Consider the following 18,484-nt stretch of genomic DNA (forward strand, 5'->3'; position numbering starts at 1 on the left):
ATCTCCTCAGATCTGCTCTGCCCACCGCTGGGCAAAAGGAAACCCTGTCATTCCCATTGCTCAGGATGCAGGCACGGTCACTTCTGACCCATTAACATTACTTCGGTTCAGCCTCGCTTCTCAGCACCTGCACTGATCTCACTTGGAACAAGCCACCTGAATTATTGAAATAACCCCCTCACCCCCATCCAGCTCCAGCCTCCCTCTGTTTTGAACACAATAGCCAGCCAGAGTGATCTTTTGCAACAGAAATCAGATCATGTCACTCCTTTGCTCAAACCTTCTTAGGGGTCCTATGTCACTTGCAGAAAAAACCCAAAGGAGACCCTGCAGGCCCTAACGCCCACCTCCATCTCTCTACCTCATCTGCTGCCCCCCTGCACTTACTCCACTTCAGCAGCACTGTGCTCCTTGCTGTTCCTCCTGCACGCCAAGCATGTGCTGACCTCAGGGCCTTTGCACTTGCGGTTCCCTCAGTGGGGAATGTGCACAGCTCCCTTATCCCCTCGCTCCAGATCTCTGCTCAAATATCATCTTAACCATGATGCCTTCCCTGACCACCTTATATAAATCATCACTTACAATAGATGACTGAGAAAGAAAATCCCCCATGTCAGCATTTCCTATGTCCCTTACCCTGCTTTGTTCTTCTTCATAGCTCTTAGCATCTACTGACATGTTATTCATTTATTTGTTTGTTGTCTGTGTCCCCCTCTAGACTTGTAAGGTCAAGGACTCTTCCTGTTTCTTTCCACTGTGCCTAGAACAGCACAGAGTAGAAACTCACAAATATCTATGGAATGAGTGAATGTGCACCAGGCACACACACACACACACACACACACACACACACGCTGACATCTGTGATTGCAGGCACACGCCAGCATGCACATAGGAACCACATGCAGATACATGGACCTGAGGGCACATGGATTATAGGAGGTGAGGCTGCAGAGTGGGCAGGGCAAAACCAACGTTTACTGGTTTGGGCTGGGACTCGGTTTGTAACCCCATTTGAGATTAAACAACTATGTGGTCGGTTGAGACCTGAGGCCCAGAGAAGGCCACCAACATGCCCAGATCTCATGGTGAGGCCCAGCAGAGCCAAAAGCAGCCGCAGGGCTCCATAGCTGCGTCCCCTGAACGACCCTGAACGTCAGGACTGGGTCCTGTCATTGACACCCACTCAGGAAAAGCAGCTGGAGCAGGAAAGGGAGGAAGGGAAGGAGAGAGGAGGCCGAAGTGTCTGCAGCAGAGCTGTGCAGAGCGGTGAAGAGTTGGCAAACGGCCAGGAAACCTGGCCAACACGCCCGAGGGAGGACCTGGTGGGCTGCGACAGGAAAGCCTGAGTGGGAAGGAGAGATGGGGGCTGTGAGGGCCCCGCCCCTCAGACCATAGTGCAGGGTGTTCCCCGTGCAAGGGCGCCTGGCCAAGGGGGCAGGTGGGGCTGAGGTGCAGTCCCTGTATCCTGCCAAGCATGTCCCTGGCGCCGGGCTGCATTCCCTCTGGAGGGCATCTTTTCCCATTCCCCAAACGTTCCCTACGCCACGGGGAATCCAAGTCCTGGGTTCGAGGTTTTGCTCCATCACCAAGTATGCCATGCAACCTTGGACAACACTCTTGGACTTTACCCCTTTCTAACGTGGGATTTGACCGCAAGCCTTTGCCCCAGGCAGCCCTTCTGCAGAGCACTCCCTCTCCTCCCAGCACCCCAAATTCCACATGTCCAAATCCTTCCTGTGCCTCCACTTCCAGTGCCACCCTCTCTGTGATGCTGTGTACTCTGCAACCCTCTGTGCTGTGCTTGTCCCTCAGAAGGTCAGGACCTACATCATGAAATGCCCATTTGGCCATGTACCATTTCAGTCTTCTGTGGTTTTGACTGTACAGAATTCCTCCCAGGGCTTCTCTAAACACTCACAAGAAAATGGAACCTGCCTTCCCTCCTCTAGGTCCTGCCTGACCTGCCCCAGACCCCTCTCTCCTGCCTCATCGTCAGCCACTCCCGTGCTCTATACCAGCTACAGGGGCCTTCTCGCTATTCCTCAGCTTGTTCCAGCCTCTGGGTCTTTCCCCAGGCTGTTCCCTCTGTGTGTGGAACTATTTTGTGCTCAGCTCCTTCTCATCCTTTCGGATCTGCTAAATGTCACCTCCTCTGAGAGGCCCTCCCTGATGTCCTATAACATCACACCCACCCCAGCCCTTTCATCATTCTCCTCCTCCCTTTTTCCTGCTTTATGTTCCTTCTTAATACTTATTACTCCGAGAAATTATGTTGTAGATTTCTTTCCTTTATTACCAGAAAAGCAGCTCCATGAGGGCCAGGACTTTATTGTGTTGATTGCTTTGTCCCCAGTGCCCAGCACAGTGGCTGGCATTAGGGAGGTGCTAGTAAATATTTGTAGAAAGAGTAAATGAATAACAAAAGAAATGCATCTCTCTCCTGATGTAAAGCTGATTGCATCTTGCTGTCTTTCACAGAGAAATTATTTTTAAAGTTGAATAAATGAATGAAATGCATTTCTGTCTCCCCAGTTGTAGAATATGATAATGTTTGATGAATGAATGAATGAATGAATGATTGAGTCTTAGTGTGGTACGTACCCCCTCCCCCTTGTAAAAGGTGCCACCAAGATAAAAGAAAAGAAGGAAGAGAGGGAAGAAGAGAGAACAGCAATGGGTGCCTGCAAACACTGGGAGGTCTCCTCTGGTTTCCACCTCCTGGGCGCCCCCCCCCACCGCAGCCCCCTTCCCATCAGCCCCTCCCCTCTGCATCTCTGCAGGGCTGTGATGAGCCCTGGAACTGCCTGACAGAGTCAGGGGAACAGTTCCTGCTGCACGCAGGGAAGTCATAAGCTCCAGGAAATGAAGGCTCCGGAGCAGTGCCTCCTCCTCACCCATAACTCCAGCCTCATTACGACCAGCCCAGGCCATAATGTGGAGAATCAAAGCCGGATCCCCGGAGGCCCCAGCACAGCCCCCAGGACTGCGACACAGGCCACCAAGGTGGGGGAGGGTCTGCCAACATCCCTTGGTTCTGTCATCTCACCCAGGCCCCTCAGAGTTGGCAAGGGGGTAGGGGGGGACAGGGGTGATGGGGATACTCACAGCAGGGTCGCAGGTGGTCCTGACCTCCATTAGTTCAGGGGCCTGGAGGGAAGGAGGGAACAGGCTGCTCAGGACTCCTCCCCTCATCCTTCCCCACGGACTGGACTGTTGGTGTTTTCTCATCATCATTGCCCTGAAATGCAGGTTTAACCCCTGACTTCCACCAGAACCCCTTCCATATAGAAATTCTGGAGCCACTACTGGGAAAGAGCAGTGAGTAGTCACACATCCACAAAATGGGTACAAGACACCAACTCTCAGCTCTGGTTCACATGAGTTAGTGGGTTAAAGTCAAGAGAATTGCCCACGGTGGCGTCCAGTCAAAGGAGGGGATCTGAGTTTCTTCTGCCCACCCCCGCCCCAGTTCCTGTGTCCACGGGAGGACCTGGCTGGGGCCAGGTCATTTCCTCCACATCCTCTGCCCAGCCGCACACCTCATATGCCCAACGGAACTCCTCAAACTAGCCACACTGCTGCACACTCCTTTGCTGGATGCCCATGCCTTTCTTTCCACCTACTCAGGTGCCCCCTCCTCAAGAGGCAGTCCCGATTCCCTCCCACCCACCTGCCCCTTCCGGACACCTGTGCCCACTCTCTCCCTAAGCCCTGTAAGTCTCAGATTGCACCCCCTTTGATAGCCCTGATCACTCGCCACCTGGCATTTAGATTGTTATTGGGGGTCTTGTCTCCCACCCCACTGAACCGAGCTTCTGTATCTCTGTCCTAGCATCCTGCCCAAATCGGCCACAGTCAAAACTCAAAGGAACTGAGTTGTTGAACTGAGCTGAACTGGCGTGGGGAGAGGAGGAGGGGAATTGAGCCCCTCACCTCCACTCACTCTTCTCGGTGCCTGGAACTCCTCCGTTAAAGCAGCGTTGCTGTCCCCTGTAAACACCCACATTAAGCTATTATTCATCATTATTGCTTGAGTAGGAGTGAGTCCCTCAGATCCTTTCTTGCCGAAAGCAGGATCTGATGGAGGGAGGGGAGGGGAGAGATGGATTGATCTGGGGCCTGCGCACTGGTCCAGGAGAGGGGAGGAGGGGTTTCTGAGGCTCTGGGAAAGGAAGGGTTTCTGGGAGAATGTGGAGACCCCAAAGGCAAGTTCAGAGGGGCTGTGACCCCCAAAGTCGCATGAGGTGCCTCCAACAAGGCCCTGCGGGACTGGGTGCCTCGCCCCTGAAGGTGTGCGGAGGGACTGGCATGAGATCCGAGGCCGCCCTGGGCTCTGCTTTGGAAGGAATGACCTCTCTGTGCTGCCGTGGCGGGGGCGGGGGCGGGGGGGGGGCACAGTGGAGGGTGGCAGGCTGTGAGCCGGACTCTGTGCACCCAGGAGCCTGGTCCGGGAGCTCCTGAGGACCCCTGCTAGAAGGCCCTGCTCCTTCTCAGGGTGAGGGTCTTAGGGGGTGGGCTGGGCTGGAGAGGCTCATAAGGTCCCTGCTCCTGTGGGCCTGGGGCTGGTGGGGGACCCCTGAGAAGGAGCTGGCAGGGGGCTGGAGGAAGGGGTGGGGGTGGGCGCTGGGAGAGGGAGGGGAGGGGAGAGGTGTGTGATGGGAGCTGAAAGGAAGGGTTGGGGCTGGGGTGGGGGAGGAGCAGGACTACCTCACTGTGGTCCCAAGAAGGCAGGGCCCATTATGGGTCTCTGCTGTGCAGTGCTTGTCCCCCCTGCGCAGTGCCAGGCACACAGTAGGTGTGTAATTAGTACCTGCGGACAAAATGTAGGCTCAACCTGCCCTGCCCTCACAGAGAACCTCCTCTGATGGTCTCGTTTCTCTTGTAGGCTCCTGGACCCGAAGGCCCCTCGTCCTCTAAGGATCCTTGGATCTGTGGGCCCCAGCCAGCACCCCTCTGCGCAAGGAGCATGGCGCACACCAGACTCGGGAGCTGCAGAGGCGCTGCCTGGTGACCCCGCCTTGGAGGCTCCAGGGGGGCGCAGGCAGGACCCTGGGGACGTCCATGCCCAGGGTGCGGCCGCGCCCCCTCCCCCTCCAGCCGGGCGCCCCCGCTGCTGGGTGGCGTTCGGGGGTGCCGGCCAGTCCGGGTCCCTCGCTGAGGCCACCATGTGATGTGGGCCTGCTTGGTGGTGTCACCCGAGCTGCGTGCCTCTGGTCCGTGCTCCTGGGCCCCTGCGCAGGCCAAGCATGAGGCCGCGTCCCGATGGGCGGGCGCTGGCGGGAGCTGTGCTGTCGCCCGCGCTGCTGCTGTTGCTGCTCCTGCTGCCACCGCCGCCACCGCTCCTGGGACGCCTGTGGGCGGCGGGCACGCCAGCGCCAGCCAAGCCTGGGGCTCCGCAGGAAGGTGCACTGGGCACTGGCCGCGTGAAGCGCGGCTGGGTTTGGAACCAGTTCTTCGTGGTGGAGGAGTACACGGGCACGGAGCCCCTCTATGTGGGCAAGGTAAAGTGGGACCCTGCACCGCTGTCCCGGGCCCAGGACCCTGGAGACACCCACCTGTAGACGCAAGGGACCCCAGTTCCCCTACCCGCTAACTGCCTGGTCTCAACTGCCTTAGCGGGGTGGCGGAGTACGTGGGGAGGGGGGAGTGAAGGTGGGGGGGATGTGGGGAGGGGGAGTGAATGGTGGGGGGGGGGAGGCAGACAGCAGGGTCCCGCACTCTCCCTTTTCTCCTCCGCCCCACGCCCTTCTCTGTTCCCTCTTCCTTGGAGTCTTGGAGCACAGAGTGCTAGGAGGTAAGCCAGTCCATCTTGTAGCTAGATGCATATGTAGAAACACACTTGCCAATCTGAACATCCCACACATACTCTCCCGACTCCGCTTAAAATGCTTCAAGAGCTTCCCATGCACTTGGGGACAAACCCAAATTCCACCCCACTGCCTACAAAGATCGGCTCCCCTCTCTGAGATTCAGCCCAGAGCCCTGGGGCCCCAAGCACTCCTGACACCCCCACCCCCTCCTGGGTTGCCTCCCCTGAACTGCACCCCCTGCTGCTCCTATGATTACTGTGTACTCACACTCAGCTCTCTGCTCAATGGCCACTTCCTCAGAGAGGCCGCCCCCTCCACACCTGCGAGGAGAGGTCCCTGTATGTGACCATCCCTCCCTGTGCCGTGCCCTCCCACGTGAAGTACCTTTCCTTCATGACACTTCATTATGCAAGTGTTTGTTTGTGCATTTAATGTGTGTCTCTCCTCTTAGACTGCGTTTGTTCTGCTCCCCATGAAGTCCCCAGTGCTTAATGCAGACATTGCTCACAAACTGTTGAATGAATGAATGAATGAATGAATGAAAGCTATTTTCTCAAACTCTGATGGTTAATGTGGCTGAAGATCTGTGCCCAAAGGAGTATAAGGAGCTCAGGTCTTTGTTCACCTGTTCAGTGCCTAAGCCTCTCATACTTGTGATGCTGGACAGGCAGAGGCAAGTACTAGTAAGATCCCGCCTCTGCCATTTGGGGGCTCCCCAGAGTGGCAGAGACAGCCTGGTGCATAAAAAACTTCACAGGGCAGCACCTGGCACTGAGTAGGCAGGCATTCAATAAATAGTATCTGTTGGCTGGCTTTCTAGAGGAGAAAGCACCTGAGCTGGGTTTTGATGTGCAGGTAGGAGTTCATCAGCCTGCGAAAGAGGCCATAACCTATGCAAAGGCTTGGAGTCCTGAAGGAGCCCAGCTTATTAGTCCTCTAAGTTTGGAGACTTGTCAGTAGCTGGGGTGTTGAGGTGGAGGGTGCTTGTAGGGCATGAAAAGCAGAGTGGTGCCCAGGGAGAGTTCTCTGGCCTCTGCTAAGGCCAATCAGCTTTCCAGGAAGTTTTGATCAGCAGAGATGGGGGGAGACCAACTCTGAAGTTTCCTGTGTGTTGAGATATGGGTTTGAGAATTGGGAGACTGACCAGGCCACTCAGTTTGGGGCTCAGGGATCAGGACCCTAGACAAGGACAGGAGGAAAGCCTTGATAGTAATCTTTCCATTTGCCGGGCAGGAGACCCAGGTTTTCTCTCATCTTGACAGTCATCCCTGGTCCTTGGCTACTTTCCCCCTCCATACATGTGGCTGGAGTTGATCCACGCAACTCAGCAAATGAGGATTTGACAGCTAGAGCTCAGAGAGGCTCATGTCCTTGCTCAAGCCAACTAATGGCAGAACCAACAGCTCCTGACTCCTAGCCAGGGCGGTGACATGGTGGGTCTGGTAGAATGGGGTGAAGGGATGGGGAAAGAAGAACCGGTGCCAGCTCGACAGTTGCTGATGGTGAGGCAGCCAAGAATACGGGCTTTGGAGCAGACACACCTGGCTCCGAGGCCTGGCTCTGCCAACCCATGAACCACATTACCTTAAACAAGTCACTTCACCTCCTGGACCTCAGCCTCTTCATCTCTAAGAGTGGGGCCAAGAGAGCTGGCTTCCTAGGGTTGTTGAAAGGATTAAAGAAGGAAACTGAGCGCATAATGCATGTTGCCTGCAGCCTGGTGGCTTGTTTATTGTTTCTTTATCTTTCCTATATGAAGCACTTAACTCTTGAACTGCAAGATAGAAGTCATTGTTCCCTTACGTAGGCAAGGAAACCGAGGCTCAGAGAGGGCAGAGTCATAGAGGGGCCAAGTGGCTTGGCCAGGATTTGAACATGTGTGTGTCAGAGGTCAGTCCCAGCTAGATTCTCCAACCCTCTCTGAACCCTCCAGGCCTGGGAGAAGGGCTTCGGGGAACCCCAGAGAGAAAGGGGAGGAGTCTGACACATCTGCCTAAATGTCAGTGGTGGTGGTCTCAGGCAGCCCAGCCCTGTTGTCTGCCCAGCAGCTGGGGCTCTGAGAAGGCCTCTGCAGCCCAGCCGCCCACATCCTGAAAAGATCAGAGAAACTGCTGACTCACCGCTGCACCCATCCAGCCATACCATCATCTCAGTGGCATGACCCATCTCCTGGAACCACAGTCTGTCGGCGATGGGAGGGCCCTAGTAAGTTCCTTCATTATAAGAGGGGGAAACAGGCCAGAGGCAGGGAATATCATGCCAAGGCCACAGCAACACAGTGACAGAATCAAGCCATTGACCAGATCTCTGACACCAGCTCCTGGCCCCAGGAGGTTTAACTGTTCTGTATGAATGTCTATTAAGATGCAACCATTGTGCCCAGCCAGGGGTGTTCGTCTCACAGCAACCTCTCCCAGCATCCCCGCTGCTGTCATAACTATTCCATCCAACCCCTTCGTCATCTGCACTCAGAGCCCCTCCTCTCTTGCTTTCAAGGCCACCTCCAGAAAAGCACCCTGTGCAAGGAGGAAAGAGAACGGCCATCTGTTTGCAAACGTTTGCCCAAAGCACACTTTCTGTGGAAGGCGGTACAGTGTGTGGTTCCGGGGGCCAGTGGGAGCCAGACTGCCAGAACTCAAACCCATGCTCTCCCGCTCGTTATCTCTGACCGTGGGCACGTTGTTTAACATATCTGTGCCTCCGTTTGCTTATCTGTTGAGAGGGCCTAGCACCTCCTCAGATGGCTGTGATGAGGGTCCAGTGAGTCAGCATATGTCAAGATCCTGGCATGTGCTCAGTATGCGCTTTTATTATCACAGGGCTCACCCTGTGATAATATTTCCACCACGTTGAGTAAACCATCTACACGGACACTACACACCCTGCTCTAAACCCTGAAAGCCTCTCCGCCACCTGATGTTCTGGTTTCTCACCAGAGAGGGGGCAGGTGGTCTCTAGCTCACTCCTCACTCAGGGAATATGAGCTTGGGCTTTTAAAAGCCCACCTGTCCCCTTTCTAGTCGAATCCCGTGCTTGTACAAGTGGTTGTGTGCATGCGTGCGCGCTCTCTCTCTCTCTCTCTCTCTCTCTCTCACACCTACACACACACACACACTCACGCTATGCTCTCTTGCTCTTCGGGGAGAAAGGACTTCTCCACAGTTTCAGTTAATTCACTGCTTCCAGGTCCCCTGCCCCAGGGAGCCACTGGGAGCATCTGTCCTTGTCGAATTCCAAAGGTAGCTTAGCAACAGCACCATCTCCAGTGAACCCTGGCCCCCACGGTAACCTATTTTACAACCGCCGCCTCCATCACTCACCGCCAGGCTCCTGTCAGCACCCGCAGGAAGCACTGGGCTCCGAGGTTGTCACCAAAGCCCCATGCAGGCAGCTCCCTTCGCTGTCCTGCCCCCTCGGCAGCGGCAGCCTAGCCCACCTCTTCCACTCACCTTCTCACAAGACCCACCCTTAAAGCAACCTCCCAACATTTCCATACAATCTGGGTACGTTGACTAATCCCTTTCCCAAACTGTAATTTCCCCGGAGGCCTCTGTCAGTTGGATGTGGATTTTGTAGGGTTTTTAATTCTTTTTTTAAAAAGCTAGAATTATGGGGTCAGCCCTTATGACCAGCTCCTGTGGGCAGTGAGATCTATTTTAGATATACAGCAGGATTAAAGTGGGAAGGAGAGCAGATTTAATTAAGTTGCTAATATTTAAAGAAAATTGATGAACTCCTGGTTTACGAGTAGCACAGGCGCGAACAGACCCCTTATTCTGGGAGAGGCTTTTTATTTGATTTGCTTTCTGTTTAAATCCTGGACTCGTTTTATTTGCGTAGCTGCACTGTCCATTTAATTGTCTTTAATAAGGAAAACGTACCTCTGCTCGCATTTAATTTTGATTTAATTAGGAGGAAGTAATTAATGGCCTCATAAATCCTGCTTTTCAGCCCCCCGGGTGGAAGCACTCACTCTTGTGTTTGTGTGTTGTTTATGATCTGAGGCTGGGATTGGGGAGAGGCAGTCTCCTCCTGGGCTATCCACACTCAGTGCAATGGAAAGAACCCAGAATGGGGAGTCGGACAGGCCTCGGGGCTGCCTCTTGTTAGCTGTGACCTTAGGCCCTCTCTGGGCCTCAGTTTGCCAATCTATACAACGGGGAGAGGAAATCTCTAATTCACAAGATCACTATGAGATATCAATGAGGTCATGGTCAAGGGTCTGGAAGTGTGCCCAGTGACTCCCCTCCCTAGTCTAGCTGGTGTGTACCTGCGATTTAACAGTGATTGGACCTTGCAGAAAGCCTAGAAGACATTGGGGAAGTTAATGACAGCTGTTTATTTCATTATTCATTTATTCAGTGTGTTCGGTGCTGTGCCCTGTGCTGGATGCTGGGGAGCTGGAGACAAAGCCATATGCTTGACCCTCAAGGAGCTCAAAATCTCCACTCTCGTGTGCATACACACAGACACATTCCACTTTCCCATCTATCTGTATTTTCTCTGCAGGCATTGTCAGGGCACTAGTGTGTGCCAGGCCTGGGGAGTTCAGACAGAGAGTAACCAGTTAGTCCATGCCCCTGAGGCCCATGACAGCTGGGGAGACCGATATGCAGCATTGAGGTGCTCCAGAGGAGTGTGCATAGGACAGGGGGACAGGGCAGGGTGAGGGTTCTGCAACCAAATTGGAGGGCATCTGAGAAGACCAACTGAAGGAGGAAACAAGCTGAGTTTAAAAGACTCTAAGCAAATATTGCATGATGGCCCCTATATCTCCAATGGATCAGGATTTGACCCTCAAATCCTCCTGAGACTAGGGTGGGAAAGGGAAAGGAAGTGAATTTGCATGAGCACCTACTATGTGCCAGGAGCTCCCACATATGATCTTATGAATCTTTGTAATCTATGGAAAGATTAAATCAGCCCAATGTACAGATGGGAAAACTGAGTCTCAGAGAAGGATTGCCTCTTACCCAGCGTTATGCAACAGGTCAGTGACAAAACTGAAGCTGGCACCCAACAAATCCTGAAGCCAAAGCTTGTTACCTTTCCTGACTTGTGATTCGAAGTCCTTTTCCAAATGATGAAATAGAGACTCAGACTGAAGAGGTGCCAATGACTGTGGCCTGCCGAGTACAGGGCAAAAAGACGGGCGTCCGGGCCTCCCTGCAAGCCGTGCAGCCCAGTGACTGCCCTGCCCACTCCCTCCTCCTCTGCCCCTCTTCCTCAGCCAGAAGCATTGCAAGTGGACTCACCGGATCCCCAGAGGCTGCAGGGGACCAACCTGTGCATAGGAGTCAAACAGATCAGGGCCCATCTCCGTCTCTTCACCTGGAAAGCGGGGTGTATCTATGTACCCCATAAAGTTAAATCTGTTACTGCGGAGGCCTGCAACACCAGCACATGTCTGACATGTAGCAGGTGATCGATAAATGAGAGCACCAGCCTCCAGCCTCCACTCACAGCTGGAAGTCTTGAGAAATGTCCTCCTCAGGTGGGGCCACAGACACTCCCTCCCTCCCCACTGCAGAGCAGGGCCAGGCAAGCAGGGCAGGCAGCCCCAGACCAGCCCGAATCCTCAGCTCCTAGCTCCTGCCCAGGCTGACCAGCCCTGTCTGACTCTGCAGCCCCCAGAGGGTAGCCACTGGGCCCCAGCGTGAACTCTGTGTCATTCTTCATGGAAAAACATTGATGACATCACCCCTGAGTTCCACTGATCCCTGTCTGGGGTCTGAGTGAAAATGTCAAAGGCTGCAGGGACATGAGGAAGACTCAGGAGAAAGAAAGAGAAGAAAACAGCCATTTATAGTGTTTAGGTCATTACATGTTCTCATTTAAGCCTCACCACACCTGCACCAGGTAGGGCTGGATCTCATTTCTCAGGGGAGGGCGATCGGGCTCAGAGAGGTAAAAGTAACAAGCCCGTGGTCACAAGTCATGGGATCAGGGGCTGGCTCCTCCTGTCTGTGCCTCAGTTTTCCTATCTGAGAAATGGAAGAACAATAGTGTTCCATGTGGCAGTGATGAAAACAAGTAAGATTATAGCTGTTAAGCATCCCCCCAAATGGTAGGGAACTGTAGGCACACCTTGTTTTATTGCACTTCGCTTCACACATGCTGGTGTTGGTGGATTTGTTGTTGTTATTGTTGTTGTACAAATTGAAGGCAAGACCCTTCACCAGCAAAAATATATGATTTGCTTTATTGCAATACTCACTTCATTGTGGTGTCTGGAGCCAAACCCGCAATGTCTCCGAGGTATGCCGGTATTCTGCTCACTGCTCAGGAACGTTTGCTGATGAAGTAAGCAGATGCCAGGTCTGATGGGAAAGTGGGTGCAGGCACTCTAAGATGGAACAGGCCCACCCTCTCCTGTGGCCATGTCCCCTGGGCAGATGTGGAGGAAAAGCACAAACAGCAACAGGAGAGACAAGTCTCCTCATCCCGGCACTGCCAGTGATTCAGGGCCGCCGTTCTGAGATAATTTTATGGGGGGCATTAAACTGAGTTATGAGGTTTTTACAATCCAGCCACTTATGAGAAATCTATTAACAGTAACTGGACAGGAAGAAGGCTTCTTGGTGGAGCCCAGGACAGGCATTAATTGGGGCAATCTATAACAGGATGGGGACCCAGAAAGGTTCCACCAGCCGCCTCCATTTACTCCCCGCAATTTCTGCTGAGAATCAGCAGACTCGCCAAAAAGAGAGAGATGCCCATTAATCGGCTAATGAAATATGAAAATGTTTATGGGCCATTCAATCTTCCAAATGGCACTTCTATAATCCACCTTTCAGACACAAAGTTCCACCAGCAGAATTTATTCCCCCACTCCTCCAGCATGGCCGGGGCTGGGCTTTCGTCCCCCTCGGGGATGACTTCATTTGGCACCTTTCTCCCACTGAGTGGGCTGGGGGACACGGGGTCCTGGCCAGACAAGGGACTTGGGGATTCTCTCCTTCACACCCCATCTCTGTGGAAGCTCAGCGAGGAGTGGGGACCACCCAAGGTCATCCGCTTCATTGGATGCATTTGCTTCTGCTCAGAGCTGCCTCGGGGATTGGAGCATTAGAGGATAAGGACTTAGGTGTTTCTCTTTGGGAGAACAGTCTGCTGGCTGGTTGCTTGCCCACAAGATCTCCGTGCAGAGGAAAGAGGCTGGGATCTGGAGCCTAAGAGGGCCTGGACTAAATCCCAGTTATATATGGCCAACATTTTGTAATAACATAATAATACGATAGCGACCATTTACTGGACACTTATTATGTCTCAGGCAGGGCTGATTTTCAGTTCGCACATGCCAGTGTGGTTGTGCTGGCTGTTGAGATAGTGACAAAGCTCCCTGCCTGCGACAAACAGTCTCTCTCCTCTCCCTCGCCCCAGCTCCCTCGGCCCCTGAACCTCTCTGTGATCTAGCAACCTCACGGCTCCTGCCTGGCCCCGCAGGGCCCTCCTGTGGTACCACCCCTTGGACAGTATTCCTGCCATGCTGGCTGTTAAATACTGTGTCATGTGGTGCCAGGCAGGTGCTAAGGGCCTTGTGTGATTTCAACTCAACTATCCTCCAACACCTCTAGGAGAGAGGTGCTATTAGATCACATGTTACAGAGGAGGCAACTGAGGCCCAGAGAAGGGCAGCGGCCACACAGGGAGATGCTGCTGCAGCCAAGGCCAGGCTGTAATGCCGCTTCCTCCACCCGGGCTCCTCCCTGGAGGCTTGAGGATGGAGTGAGAAGGCCAGACTGTGGACCAGTCCAGTTCCTCCAAGGAGCAAATCATCCCATTTCTCCAATTCCCCATGGGAAACTAAAAAAAAAACAAACAAAAAAAACCTATAATATTTGTAGCAAAACCTACTCAAGTACTATTTTTTTCTATAAAGAACCCTGAACTAGATAAATATGTAAATTGCTTAGCATGGTGCCTGGCACATAGTAAGTGCTCCTTCAATTTGCATCCCCTTTTTTTCTTCTCTCCCTTCATGCCCTGTCCCACTCATGTGCCACGCCCTGAGGCTGGCTCTCCAGATGTGAGTAAGAGGAGTAAGATAGCAGCCCTGACCTCTGGGGGCTCAGAGATTGGACAGCAGCTTGGATCCTATTAGAAATGCTAACTGAGGCCCCACTCCCAGACCTACTAAGTCAGAATCTGCATTTTAACAAGATCCTCAGGTGATTTGCATGCACATGAGGCTGGAGAAACACTGGCTACAGCCATCCCACAAGCTGAACATGATAATGATGGCTGATGTACTGAACTGCAGAGGTCCTGGAGGGGATGGGGACGGGGGTCCAGAAAAGCTTGGGGAAGAGGCGGCATTGAACGGAGCTGCGGGAGGAGCAGAGTTTAAGTAAGCAGAGAAGTGAGGACAAAGTGCTCAAAGAGGAGCCCATTGGTGTGGAAGTGGCTCTGGGCTGCTTTGTAAAGGCAACGGGGAGCCATGGGAGAGCTGCAAGCAGGGAAGGGAGTGTTCAGATCTGCCTCCGAGGCTGAGCTGTCCAGGTGCAGAGCAAAAGGTAGACTATGGGGGCAGGGCTGGAGCAGGGAGAGCTGCGGAGGGCTGGTGAGGCATGGCTCCCCGGGCCTGTGTTTTTATTGAAGGATGGGTGTGTTAAAGAAGGGACATGCTTAGGAACAGGCCCCTGTGGGATTCCCACAAGAGGAGCTTCCTCCCCCACCTCCACCCTGTCTTCCTCCCTGCCTCTCCAGATCCACTCGGACTCCGACGAGGGTGACGGGGCCATCAAGTACACCATCTCGGGTGAGGGCGCAGGCACCATCTTCCTGATCGATGAGCTGACAGGTGACATCCATGCCATGGAGCGGTTGGACCGTGAGCAGAAAACCTTCTATACGCTGCGGGCCCAGGCTCGGGACCGCGCCACCAACCGCCTGCTGGAGCCCGAGTCGGAGTTCATCATCAAGGTGCAGGACATCAACGACAGTGAGCCCCGCTTCCTGCATGGCCCCTACATTGGCAGTGTGGCCGAGCTGTCCCCCACAGGTGGGCTGCGGGACCCTGGGGGGCCGGGGTAGGCCAGGGTGAGGGAGAAGGGGAGCTGCCAGGTTCTGAGTGGGAGCCTGCCGTGGGGGGAGTGGCTGCACTGCTTGGAGGGGCAGGAGTGACAGGATCTGCTACCCCAGGGCAAAGGGTACTGGTGTGAGCCAGGTGACCACAGGCTCGGGCATAGACCTGGACACAGTCACAGAGGCATGCATGTGACCTCAGGCACATACATGGACATCGTCCCCACATGAACATGGGTCTCCATGTGGACTCAGACACACACTCGGACATGGTCTTACACCCACACATAGACCCAGCCTCACATACCAGCTCAGCTGTCCACCGTACCCAGTCCTTCACCAGAGTTGAACTCCACACACACCGTACAGCCCTTGGTCACAATCCCACCCAGACGCAGGTACAGCAGGACACAGGTACACCTACAACCAAAGACAACCAGAGTGGAACACAGCCGAAACTGACCAACCACACAACCAGACACAGCCAAACACCCAACATAGCCACATACAACCCCACCCAGGAAACAGCACTTTGCACAGATGGAGCTTATCAACAGACACAGTCACCTACACAAACACAAGAAATAGCCACAGTGAGTATTACCATCCTGGGCCCACTCCACCAGAGGGTGGCCATGGACAGGCCCGGGCACAGCCAGGTGCAGCATTCAGATGGCTCCCTTCACTGCCCTCAGGAGGCCCCAGCGCACCAACATGCAGCCCCCTGGGGACACAGTTCACAGAGACACTGAGCCCCCAACACAGGCTCAAGTGCATGTGTCTGGCAGGCTGCAAACACCCAGGGCACTGGGTACGTGTGGAAAAGGGAGCACATACATCACAAGTCCCATCTGCAAGAAGACCTCAGACTTGGCCGCATCAAAAACACATTTGCCCAGCAGGGAGCACTGAAGCTAAAGGTTGGATGGTCTGTCCTCTCCTTCCATGGGGCCCACATGCAGGTGGCTGACCACCAAGGCTCCACTTGGCCTAGGGCTCCTCATAAAGCCAGTAGCTGCTGTCTCCTCCCCGCCCCCTCCCGCCCCCGTGTTAACCTAAGCACCTGCCAGCCAGGCTGGACCCGGAGCAGCGACCCTGGTCCTAGACCATGCTCCATCACTGAGCACTGTGGGCTCCGTGCTGCTGCTCTCTGGGCCTTCCAGCTCCACGGCTGCATGTCAGATGCCAGGGGTTTTTGAGTTCTTGGAGGAAAGTGCAGTCAACCCCAGCTTCCCCAGATGGAGCTAAACTGGCAGATTGGCAGATAATGAGCAGGCAGTCAGGAACTGAAGAGGAGGAAGTGAACCAGAGAAATTGATGGGCACAAAGGGGTGGTGGAAGAACAGGGAACAGTGAGGGTGTGAATGTGGGTGCCAGCAGGGATGCACACACACAGTAGGTCCACATGTGTGCCTGGTGTGCACATCCATGGCTGGTCAAATGGCACTTTAAGGCCTGTGCATCCATGTGACATGCTGTGTGTCTATTTGGGTGTCTTCTTTCATTCATTTAAGAAATATGTGTGAGGATCTACTATGTGCCAGGCACTGGGGACACAGCAGTGAAAAGGCAGTCAAGCCTCCCTGCTCTCAGTAAGCAAATAAGCCAGTAAACAAACAGATCTCTGATCTGGGAAGGCGTCTCTGAGGAGATGACATTGAGGCAGAGACCTGATGGATGTGAAAGCATGGGCCCTGGGGGAAGAGCATTCCAGGCAGAGGGGACTGTACATGCAAAATCCCCGAGGAGAAGTGGAGCGGCAACCAGGTCTTGCAGCCATGTAGACCATAGTCAGGGCTTTGCCTTTTATGCTGAGCAAGCTGAGAAGTCAGCAGATGGGCTTGTTCAGAAGAGTGACTCGATCCCAGTTTTAATAGGATCCCCTGGCTGTTCTGTGATGCTTAGGTGGTGGGGGCGAGGGGGAAGGGGGGAGGGCAGAGGCAGAGTGCCCATTGAGGAGAATATTGCAATTACCTAGACAGGAAATGATGGTGGCATGGAACAAGGTGGTACCAGTGAGGGTATTGAAAAGAGGTCGACTTATGGATAGATTTTGAAAGTAGAGCTGAAAGCATTTGCTAATGGATCGGATGTGGGGTGTGAGAGAAAGAAAATTCAAGGATGACTACTGAGATTTTGACCTGGGCAATTAAATAGATGGCATTTCCACTTACCGAAATGGAAGGGGCAGATTTGGAGGGTGGAGGGAAGTCGGGAGTTTGGTTTCAGATGTGCAGAGTTGGAAGTATTCATTAGCTAACCAAGTAGAGATCTTGGAAAAGGCAGTTCAATATACAGGCTCAGTGAGAGGTCTGGGCTGCAGAGATAAATTTGGAAGTTGTCAGTAGCAAAGACCCCCCTGGACTCTCAGAGCCCAATGAGTACTTAGAAATCAATTTTGCAAATGGGGGAAACTGAGGCTCAGAGGGGCAGTAATGTGTCCAAGGTCATACAGCAAGTCACAGGTGGCTTAAGCCCCTGACTTCCCAGGTCCAGCAGCTCCTACCACTGGATTCAAACTCTGGTGTAAGAGGATACGGCCCTGTCTCTCTTCACCCAGAACTGACCTGCTCGTTCCCACATGGAAAAGACCATAAAGGAGGCTGGAGAAGGAAGCAGGAGCCATATCCCAGGACCTGAGGGAAGCATGGAGCCTGGGAAGGCTTAAGCAAGGAAGTAGGATGAGCAGACTTGCATTCCAGACAGCTCCCCAGCTGCTGTATGGAGAATGGATGGGGATGGTGGGGTGGGGGCTCCAGAGGGAAGCCCAGCCCCATATCCACCGGGATGGCTTGTCTATCATTACCTCACTTTCTCTTCAACTCAAAGAGGTGGCAGGACTGATGGTAGCATCCCCATCAAACAAATCGGAACACTGAGGCTCAGAGAGGAGAAAATGTGCTCACAGTCACATAGCAAGGCAGTGACCGAGCAAGTCGCTGAGTTTGGCTCCCAGACTGTTGGGAGTGGCCAGGGTCCTTGTGTCACACGTGGGGAAACTGAGACCAAGAGAAGGGCAAGGACTCGTTCAAGGTCGCCCAGCCAATAGGAGGCAGAGCCAGCCCCCAACTTCACAAGCACCACCCTAAGGAGCCCCAGCCCTGCCTCACCACCCTCTCCCAGCCCCCTCACTCTGACATTCCACTCAGGAAAAAGTCAGGCAGGGGACTCAACAAGCCAGGAAGCCCAGGAGGGGGAGGGAAGAAGCAGAAATTAAATGCGTTTATTTCATTTGAGCAACTTTTTGAAGGAGAAGCGAATTCGACACCGGGTGCGTGCGGAAACTCCAGGCGGCTTTGAAAATCAGTCACAATTACTGAGCCTCGTGTTCTGGGCCAACGGGGGCGGGGCGGACAAGCGGCACCGGGTCTGGGCAGCTTCTGAGATCAGAAGGAGCAGGGACGCAGCTTGGGACATGAAAGGCAGCAGAGCTCGCAAATTAAACCGCTCCCAGCTTAAAAGAGAAGGAAAGTGAGCCGGGGGCCTCCCACAAGCCGCTGCGCTTCCGCTTCTGAGGAGAGGCACGCCAGCCAAGCTGAGCCCCCGAAACAGGTCCTGCAGCTGAGTCAGGAGGTCTGGCTTTCCTCATGACCTTGGCCAAGTCCCTGCCCCTCTCTGGGCCCCAAGTTTTCTTCTGAGCATTC

At 54.0% G+C, this 18,484-nt stretch overlaps 1 protein-coding gene across 2 annotated transcripts in view; it reads left to right on the plus strand.

Annotated features, from left to right (window-relative positions):
• Nucleotides 1–18,484, plus strand: part of CDH22 (cadherin 22) — a 122,941-nt gene that overhangs the window by 48,028 nt on the left and 56,429 nt on the right. The window contains exons 1-3 of one of the 2 annotated variants that reach the window (XM_070421597.1): nucleotides 4,243–4,293; nucleotides 4,889–5,504; nucleotides 14,523–14,817. In XM_070421597.1, coding sequence (XP_070277698.1) covers nucleotides 5,250–5,504; nucleotides 14,523–14,817 — 550 coding nt within the window. In that variant the 5' untranslated portion in view covers nucleotides 4,243–4,293; nucleotides 4,889–5,249. Of the gene's footprint in view, nucleotides 1–4,242; nucleotides 4,294–4,888; nucleotides 5,505–14,522; nucleotides 14,818–18,484 lie in introns of those variants that run through there. The other variant, XM_070421596.1, reaches the window with a different exon arrangement.

This window comes from Myotis yumanensis, unplaced genomic scaffold (assembly GCF_028538775.1).
Source record: "Myotis yumanensis isolate MYYU_CA2020_CCGP unplaced genomic scaffold, mMyoYum1.0.hap1 SCAF_7, whole genome shotgun sequence".
NCBI lineage: Eukaryota > Metazoa > Chordata > Mammalia > Chiroptera > Vespertilionidae > Myotis > Myotis yumanensis.